The following is a 10,403-nucleotide window of genomic DNA, read 5'->3' as shown; positions in this document are numbered from 1 at the left end:
CACTGAGATGTTGGCGCATGCATCTCTAATCTGTATGTATCTGATTATTACTAGTTATAATCGGTTGCACTTGGATCTTTGGTGCCTGTGTATGTCTATAAAGTCATCAGGTAGATTTCAATGGTAATGTTTATCACCTCCACTAATTATCATGATATAAATTTCCATGCTTCCTCCTCAAATATATTTTTTTAAAATTTGTTGTTTCTTTTGTGTGTGTTTAAATTTTTAACACATAAGTATCTCATATGGTATCTTTAGGCTGTCTAGGTAATAAAACTTTATACTGAGTATTAAAAACAAAAATGCCAGTAAGAAAGGATACCATATACCTGAGTCTCTTTCTATATAATCATAAACTAGGATGAAAGAAAAACGCAAAGGTAGGCTTACTGTACCATCCTATATGTATATCTACAGGAGGAACTAAAGCTGTGCATGTACTACCTCTGACTACCATCCATATAAAGCATGTAGATAATGTACTTCTTGCTAACTAATGTTTTATGTGTACAGTGACTATGTGAGCTCTCTGCTCATAATCCAGATTTGCTCTCTTTTTTGTCATGTTTTAAATCAGTTTACTTTTGGAAACTGAAAAATTATCAGAAAATGTTCTCATTCAACTAGAGGTTATCTTGCACAGCAAGGCACCCATAGGCTAAAGCTTTTGAAAAATAAATAGCTTGAGCAATAATTTCCTGTAATGGGATAAAGATCAGTGATGAATGACAAATCTAAGATTAAGACTTTCTTAACCTATATGCTTAATTACTTAATAAACATGTGACATGAGAAACAAAATCCAAGTGAAGCATAAGGAAGTCAGTTAATTAGCAAAAGCCTGGATATTCCTAAATATACAAGGACAGAAAGAGTGACAGAAAATGCTTTAAAAAAAATAAACACAGGAACCTAGAAATCATATAAACAATACTGAGAAAACATAACAAGAGAAATTAAAGTTTAAACATTTTGATCCTATGGAGATATAAGAGGATCCTAAGTGAATTTCAAAATCAAATTCGCTCAGGATGGTATTTTACCTGGGCTTTGAAAGCTTGTAACTCTGCTTGAAGCTCATTAATCTTTGCCTCTTTCTTCTGCAACTGCGCCTGAGTTTCTTGGTGGTCGGTAAACTCTTTTTCAAACTGAAAAGGAATAAAAGAGAGGGAAAGATGGAAATAAAAAGCACTATTCTTCACATAAAAAAATATGATTCTAATGACCTGTCACTAGAATGCTTCTGAATTGGTTTAATAAAAGGAGTGGTACACTTCTGGTAAGTCACCCACAGTCTTTCTCTGGGTCTCTACAGGTCCCTCCAAAATCATTCATTCACAAGGGAAGAGATAAAGCTTAAGATGGAGGATGTCACCTTTCTTCCCAACAGTGCAAAAGAGCCCATCATTATCTATGACCTTGGCATTTTTCTTTAAAGTCCCTAAATATCATAGCCATTTTGAATAAAATGACAGCAAAACATTGTATTAAACTCCTTGCCACTGTCTACCTGCAAAACCTGACACTGAAACTTATCTGGGGTTTATCAGCATAACTTAAAAGCATTGCATTTTAACAACTTTAATAGAAAACATCTCCATTCCATAAATATATCAATCATTTTTTTTCTTAGGGCATATCTTCTACTATCTTTGGAAATTAATAGTAAATTACATTTTCAAAGTCCCTAATGCAATCCTTTCTGGGAGGAAGGCAAATACTAAATGTTGGCGTTCCAATGGGTTTTCTAATTTATATAGCCACTCATCACAAGTTCCCATCTTACATTCAAATAATTTCACTTTGCCATGATTAGAATTCAACCTCTAAGAGAAGTGAATTACATATACTCTTGCCTCATAATTAAAAAAAAAAAGTACAGAGCTCTATTTCAGAAATGAAAAAAATATCAAAATAGTTGAAACTACTTCACAAATGAAGCACCTCTAGACTTTATGTTAGTCAAACCTCAACTGGGAAAACAGCAATATGAGACTTACCTTATCAAAGGCTATTATCTTGATTTAGTTTACAGGGGAATCTTGTTTTACACCTAACACATAGTGATAGTCACTATTCTATGATGTAAAAAATATTTAAGATTAAAAAGGAAGAATTTTTTACCTTTAAACTTGGAGTTATTCAGATAGAACTACATGATATCCTGAAACTAATGGTTAATAATGATTAATTTTCTTAAATAACTGTGGTAGAGCAATTGATCATAAGTAAAAAGCAGAGAGAATGCATATCCCTGTGCCCCCACATTAGTGCTGTATCCCCATTTTATAGTCTTGAAACCAAAAATGAAGCATTTTCAGATTTCAAAGAATTTTTGAAATAGAAATATTATTTTAAATCCTACTTTAGAAGTAAGGAAAGTACACTGCAAACCACAAATCATCATTCTCAACCCCAGTTTAATTTTAATAGTAATAGAAGAGATAGAAATGGAGGGAGAACATCCAAATTCCTTCTATGAAGCCAGCATCACACTAATAGCAAAGCCAGGTAAAGATACAACCAAAAAAGGAAACTATAGACCCATATCCTTAATGAACACACAGAGATGAACGGACACTTTCTAAATTCCTATCACTGGCTCAGGTCTTCTAAATCCAGACTACTATCAATCCATAAACATATGGTCAATTGTTTTCTTTAAAAAAAGTCAAGTTAAAAACTTTTCAAAACAAAATTTATCTTTGACCCTTCCAAACATATTTTTTGAGTACTACTGTTCTTATAAAATACAATAAAATTCCAATACATGATTACATGATTCAAACTTTCAGTAGGTTTATTAAAACCATTAATACCTAATCTCTTTCCCACTATGCAATTAATACATAACAGTATGCCTGTGGCATGTTTCTCAATACATTAGGTTGCAGAAATAGAGGGCAGAACAGAATATATATAGCAACTCTTAGAAATAACCATGTCTAGTTGTGAAGTAAAAGCAAAGTAACCACCCTGGGTGTATAAAAATTACCAGCAATAAAGACGGAGCAAGCAAGCAAGGAAATTAATCCTGGAGTAATGAGGCTTTACCTTAGTTTGAAGAACTTGAAGAAATGGCTGAAAAATGCAGGTACAATTGTAAGAACAAGGAAGGGCATGAAATAAACTGTAGAGATGAAACTATATGACTGAAATAATAAAGAATTGTTCCTTTTTCCTAAAATCTATAGAGAGTTATGAAAGAAAGTAAACAGAGAAATTCATATTATCAAGTTTGCACTTTGAAATATCCAGCCACCAACAGTGTGGATGGTGGAATGAAAGAGAAATAGCATAGGCAAGGAAATTACTTTCAAGCCTACTGCAGTTATCCAGCAATGACTAAGGGGAAAGAGAGGGCTACAAGAAGGAATTAAGACTAGGGATTCCAGAGCAAGAAAGATGGCTCAACCATTAAGAGCACTGGCTGCTCTCACAGAGAAACCAGGTTCAAATCTCAGCACCCACATGACAACTAACAACCATCTGTAACTTCAGTGTCAGGGGATTCACCACATTCTTCTGACCTCCATGGGTATTGCACAATACAGTTGCACTTACATACAAGCAGGCATAACACTCATTCACCTAAAATAAAATAATAACTAAAAAAAATCTAAGATAACTATAAGTAGATATAAGTGCTGTGGTTTTTCAAATTGGAAATGTGAAGTAATATAGTGAGAAAAGTAAGACTATAAAACAGAGTGGAAAAGTAGTTTTAGAAAAGAGATAAATTTGGTAGATATTGTATTAATCAGCTTGCATTACTACAAAGAAGTATCTGACATAGGCTATTTAGGAAAGAGGAGGTAGCTTGGGCTTACAAATTTGGAGGTTCAACATGCAAAAATCAAGAAACAGGCTTTAAAGTGACGTCTCACCCTTTACTCATCACCTCACACCACAGATGGTAAAACGACTGTGCAAAGCAATCAAATGATCAGATGAAGAAGCAGGGGCAGAGAAACAGGGGAAGCTGGGCTTGATCCTTTTACATGAACCATCTCCTTTCCTCTCAAGAGTAGTAGAAGGGATGGAACAGAAGAATACTTAATGCCCACCGGCCTAAGTCTCTAGTGCTAGGTTCCATCACTCATTGGTTCCACCAAATCCCAGTGCTGTGCTGGGAACCAAACCTTTAATAACATCTGATTCTTTAGAGGGATGCTGTCAAACCATACTTAAACTACAGGAGACATGGTAAGCTTGAGATACCAGCAAGAAATTCCAAAGACATACCTCCTTCTCACATACCTCAATTAGATATTGCACACTAATTCTTCAGGGCTCACACAGCTACATCAGTAATTCTTCCCTGGCCACACAAGATTAACAAGAAACCTTGGGCTAGCCTTGCATAGCAAATGAGATTTTTCTAACAGAAATTATATTATCATATTTCAAATACAATGCCATCCACCTCAATAGTACTCGATATGTAAGCCCACAAAAGTGAAAGCCTTTTGTACCTTAAACTTTTCCATTGCCTTACATTTATAGTTAAACTCAATAAATATTTGTTTAATGGGGGCAAGAGGCAACTCCTATTAAATATTCCCTTCTACATTTAATGACTTTGTCTCAATATCCTGCATTAAATTTCTGCTTTCCCTTTTCTGCTACTAACACAAAGTTCACTGCAAGGATGTAAGCCAAAAAAAGAAAAAAAATTTAAGAAGATAAATGAACTCTTATTAGAATAACAAAGTTCTTAACAATATGAACATTTATTCTGTCCTATTTCTACACTAAAATTTGGAGGGAAAAGTGATTTGTGAAAGACAATAGGAAAAGATCATAATTAGTATACTCTATCAAATTTAATAAATTAACTTGGCCATAACAATAAAAGTATCTACATTTCTTACAGAGAGATAAATTTCCTCATGCTCACCTATAAAAGAATAAGATGAAGTATAAAGTTTGCCTTAGCATTTTTGTAGTATCTATAGTCAAATCACTATAGACTTGAGGATGAAATGAGTCTCTATTAAGTATTCCTTATAAAAACTGATAAAACAGTCTCTTCCAAAAAGAGAGTTGATGGAACGATTTTATACTTACAAAATTACACTAAAAAATGTCAAGAAACACAGTTAAGGTTGAGGTTCTGTTTAATTTCATTCCCTAGGGTAAATGTTATTAGTGGCTCTGTACAAGAAGGCTGATAATTCAATAGATTCTATGTACTATCTGACATTTATTGTCTTCATTTTTCAAATTTATGTACCTAAATAAAAACTGTAGCTAGCAACTATGATAGTTTCCTGCCTAAAGCAAAGTATTTACATGTGTCCTTACAAAGCTATCAAAGTTTTTGCTGATATATACAACATAGTATGGCAATATCTTTTATGAAGCAAAAATGTTTTCTGACTATACCTAATACACATAATTTCTGGCTAAAAAGGGTAAGTAACCTTGAACAAGGTCTTTCTTTTATTTACATTTAAAGCTTACTATTTCAAAAAAGACAATTGAGAAATTTGCATTTAACCCAATTCATATACCCCACACCCCAATAAATGATAGCAAGTATAAGCTATACTATTTGTGACATGTTAGCTTCTAGTACATGAAAACATTAACTGCTTTACTATAAAAAGGGAAAGTAACTAGAGTAGAATACCAAGTTGGTTGGGGCAAAGGTTACACTTTAACTATTAACAGTTTCGAGGATTTAAATAATCCAACAACTTCTCTCTTCTGTTAACTACATCTTCTAACCAATGAAATTATATTCAATGCTGAAACCCTAGCAAGAAGCCAATGGTCTGAGCTATAATCTCTCAGGAAGTGTTTGGTAGAGTCCATCTCTTAGAATTTCTTAAGACTTCACAGAAGATAATTTTGTCAGAAGTTTCTCTTAACTTATGAAAGGGTACTTTTCATTTGCAAGTTATGTTTGATCTTCAAGTTTACAGAAAACTAGAAATATTTCCGGGTACAGTAAGACCTACTACATTGACTATGTAACACTTCATACGATGATGTCTGACATAATAAAAGAAGGTTCACTAAGTAAATACACATTGTAGACTGGTTGCTGGGGTACCCCACACTAATATGCCAAGCCAGTTCCAAGAATTCAAATAAGAATAACTAACTCAAAAGTCAGGAACCATCATGAAATCTGATACATACATCCTTCAAAGACAAGAATGACTAGACAGTTAAAAACACCATGAGTTAAAACAAATGAAGCTGGTAATACCTAATAGTTTTGAGCTACATTAATAGCAACTTTCTATAGCTCAACTTAGTAAAGCAAGACAATTTTAAATCAACTCAAAGAGCAAGTCAACAGTCTCTAGGGAGACAGAGGGAAGGGGAAGAGACAAGAGCAAAGGTAGGTGGGAATGAGGGGAAATATGCTCAGAGATGTACATACTTGTATGAGAATGACCTTATGCAACCAAAACCATGTGCAGTTAATATATACAATGACATTTAAAAGGAAAGCTAGAATTTCTCAGAATTTTAGATATGATTCCAGTCTTGAGGATCTAAAGTAAAATTTCCTGAGATTTATACTAAATTCAAATCTTTGATTCTGAATATTTTTGAAACGTTAAAATATTCATTCATTCACTCACTCATGCATTGATTCAAGGTTCTTTTATTTAAAAAATGAGCCAACAGGGTAAACTAAGGCTGAGATCAATGGAGACAGCCTGAGAGGGTGAGTTCCAACCCCCATTGATATAGCAGCTCTGACCTCAGCAGACCTCCAGAGACTGCCCAGTTCTGGCCTCTCTCTGGTATATGGGCTGAAAAAGAAAAGGACAGCCTGAGAGCAGCCACATCCGGCATCCACTTGGTAGTGAGCTTCCCCTAAAGTCTCCACACCTAGCCCCCTAGCTGGGATTTTGTGAGGCCCCACCCAAGGCCCCAGGGCAGATCTGGTTTTGGTGAGCTAGGGCTGAGAACCTAGGAGACAGCCTGAAGAGGAGGGTTTCAAACTCCACAGGTGTAGCAGCTTGGATATCAGCAAACAGCCAGAGAGTTCTGGCCTCCCTCTGGCATAGAGGCTGAGGAAGCAGGGGACTTAGTGTTCAGACCCTGCCTCCAAGGGAAGAAGGAAGCCTGAGTGTACCTGACTGGAACCTGAATTAAGGTTCTGTGGGTACTCGTGAATACCAGATCTGAAGCCATCAGTTCCCTCCAAATTAAACCTAGGCGAAACTGAACCCTATATCAACCTGATTTACATAGCCAATAAAGAAAGGATAAAGACACCCCAATAATACAAACAGAAGCATATTTCAATTTAATTCTCAAATCACATAAACAACAAAAAAAAATTCACATGCCAAAACCACAATGAAAGAATAATAAAATGAAAACACAAAACACTATGTCCCCACCAAACTCCACCACTCCTGTAGAAGAATTCTACAAGGATAACCCCAGATATAAACCAGGACGCTGAATTTAAAAGAACAATCATAAACACAATCAAGGAATTTAACAAAAATAAAGAAGACACGAACAAACCAACCAAAGAACTAAGAAACAATAGGGATAAACTTCAGAATGAATTCACAAAAGATATAGAAACATTGAAGAAAACTCAGGCAGAAAAGAAAAAGGAAGTGCAAAACTCCATAAGCCAACTTGAAACAACAGGGGAAAGCTTCACCACTAGAATGAATGAAAAGGAAAGCAAAATATCAACACTGGAGGATAAAGTTGAAGAACTGGATCATTCAAACAAAGATTATGGAAAAAAAATTTTAAAACACAAGAATGGAATATACAAGAGATGTGGGATACCATGAAAAGACCAAATCTACAGATCTTGGGAATAGAGGAAGGAGAAAAATTTCAGGTTAATGGTGTTGACCAGATTTTAAACAGGACTGTAGAAGAGAATTACCTGAGATTAAGGAAAGACATCCCCATACAAATACAGGGAGCACATAGAACACCAAAGAGATGGGATCAGAAATGAAACTCCCCACAACATATCACAGTAAAAATACTAAATGTACAGAAAAAAGAGAGAACACTGAAAGCAACAACAACAACAAAAAAAAAAGTCACATACAAAGGAAAGCCCACCAGAATTAGAGCTGACTTAACAATGCAAAATATGAAAGCCAAGAAGAGCCTGGATCAAGATATTTCCACTTCTAAATGTCACTATAAGCCAGCCCAGAATACTTTACACAGCAAAAACGTGTGTTAGAGTTGAGGGGGAAAGAAAAAACTTCCTTGACACAAATAGTCTGAAAGAATAAATGTCCAGAAACCCAGCCCGACAAAGAATACTTGAAGCAATACAGAGACCAGAGACAGAAACTACTATATCCCAAGGGGAACAACAGAAAATAAATAAAGGTATGAGCTAGGAAACACAAAACTAGACAGAGAACACAAACAGCAATCAAAATGAAAGAAAATAATACACATCTTTTAATAATAACCTTAAATATCAATGGACTGAACTCCCCAGGCAAAAGACACAGGCTAAGTGAATGGATTAAGAAACAAAATCCATCTCTTTCTGTCTCAAGAAACCCATCTCACCTTCAGGGATGGGCACCACCTGAAGGTGAAAGGATGGAAAACAATAGTCCAGGCAAATGCCACTAAGAAACAAACAGGGGATACAACTCGAATTTTTGACAAAATACACCTCAAAGTCAAATTAATCAGAAGAGATAAGGGGTGTCACTTCATTCTGAACAAAGGAATAGTTAACCAAAAAGATATTACAATCCTTAACATACATGCACCAAACTCTGGTGCACCCAAATTCATAAAAACAACACTACAGAACTTTAAGACACAGATTAACCCCAACTCAGTAATGCTATGGGACTTCAATATCCCACTGTCTCCATTAGACAAATAAACTGGACATAGACATCTGAATTAAATGATACCATACATCAAAAGGACCAAATAGACATATTTTGAATATTCCCCCAAGCACCAAAGAATACATTTTCTGCTCATAGAACTTTTTCACAAATTGACCACATACTGGGTCACAAAACAAACCTCAACATACACAAAAAAATGAAATAATTCCATGCCTTCTATCAGACCACAATACAATAAAACTCAAAATCGACACTGGACAAAGCCCTAGTCACTACACAAACTCCAGGTGACTGAACAACACACTCATAGACAATGAGTGAGTCAAAGGAGAAATTAAGAAAGAAATAAAAGAATTCCTGGAATTGAAAGAAAAGGACAATACAACACAATACAACCTCTGGGACACATTAAAAGTAGTCCTAAGACGGAAGTTTATAGCTGTAAGTGCCTACATTAAAAAATTAGGAAGAGACCAAATAAATAACCTAATACTGCAACTTAAGACACTGGAAAGGCAAGAACAAATGAAACCCAAACCCAGCAGAAGAGAAGGAATACAAAAATCTGAGCAGAAATAAATGAAATGGAAACAAAGGAAGCAATACAAAAAAAAAAAAAAAAAATCAATAAATCTAAGAGCTGGTTCTTTAAAAAGCTAAACAAGATAGACCCTTAGCCCAATTAACCAAAACAAAGAAAGATCAAATCCAAATCAACAAAATCAGAGATGAAAGGGGAAATATCACAACAGACACTGGAAAGATCTAGACCACTGTAAGGGAATATTTTAAAAACCTATACACGAACTCTCCTAGCCTGCACTCCTATCTTCAGGCCTCTTGGGGTAAGTCTATAGCGCAGCCCTCTGTGCCTTCACTCACCCAGCCACATTCACCCTTCCATCTCCCTGGTGGTTCTCTACTCCTAGTTTGGGCCCTGTGCCATTCCTAGTCTTGGGGCCCCAGACACCTGGGGAACCAATACTGCTTCCTGATCCTTTACACCCAGACCAACTTAGTGCCTTTCTTTGGCCCCAGGAGCACCACTTCGGGACCTGGCCCCGCCCTCACCTCTCTCTGCTCCCCTGGACCTGCACCACTGGCTAACTCTCCTAGCCTGCACTCCTATCCTCAGGCCTCTTGGGGTAAGTCTATAGCACAGCCCTCCGCACCTTGACTCACCCAGCCACATTCACCCTTCCATCTCCCCCACTGTTCTCTACTCCTACTTTGGGCCCTGTGCCACTCCTAGACTTGGGTCCCCAGACACCTGGGGAACCAATACTGCTTCCTGATCTTTTTCACCCAGACCAACTTAGTGCCTTCCTTGGGCCCCAGGAGCACTGCTTCTGGACCTGGACCCGCCCTCACCTCCCTCTACTTCCCTGGTCCTGCAACACCCGCCAGACTCTTTCTGGGCCTGACAGCCCATTTCTGGGACTCTGAGGATTACCTTTCCTCTCCCTGATCCTTTGCATCCAGTACAACCCAGCTACTCATTCCACTCCCTGGGAAATCTTGGGGCTTCTTCCCTCCCCATCTGCCTTTGCATCCCTGCATGGC

General features: G+C 36.6%; 1 protein-coding gene across 3 annotated transcripts in view; it reads right to left on the bottom strand.

Moving 5' to 3' along the window:
* Positions 1-10,403, bottom strand: part of Diaph3 (diaphanous related formin 3) — a 545,702-nt gene that overhangs the window by 318,721 nt on the left and 216,578 nt on the right. For all 3 annotated transcript variants that reach the window (XM_008822916.2, XM_008822917.2, XM_029558567.1), the window contains one exon: positions 1,047-1,151. In XM_008822916.2, coding sequence (XP_008821138.1) covers positions 1,047-1,151 — 105 coding nt within the window. The remainder of the gene's footprint in view (positions 1-1,046; positions 1,152-10,403) is intronic.

This window comes from Nannospalax galili, unplaced genomic scaffold, assembly GCF_000622305.1.
Source record: "Nannospalax galili isolate Female #2095 unplaced genomic scaffold, S.galili_v1.0 scaffold308, whole genome shotgun sequence".
In the NCBI taxonomy this organism is placed as follows: Eukaryota; Metazoa; Chordata; class Mammalia; order Rodentia; family Spalacidae; genus Nannospalax; species Nannospalax galili.
This window is presented reverse-complemented; position numbering and strand designations above follow the sequence as displayed.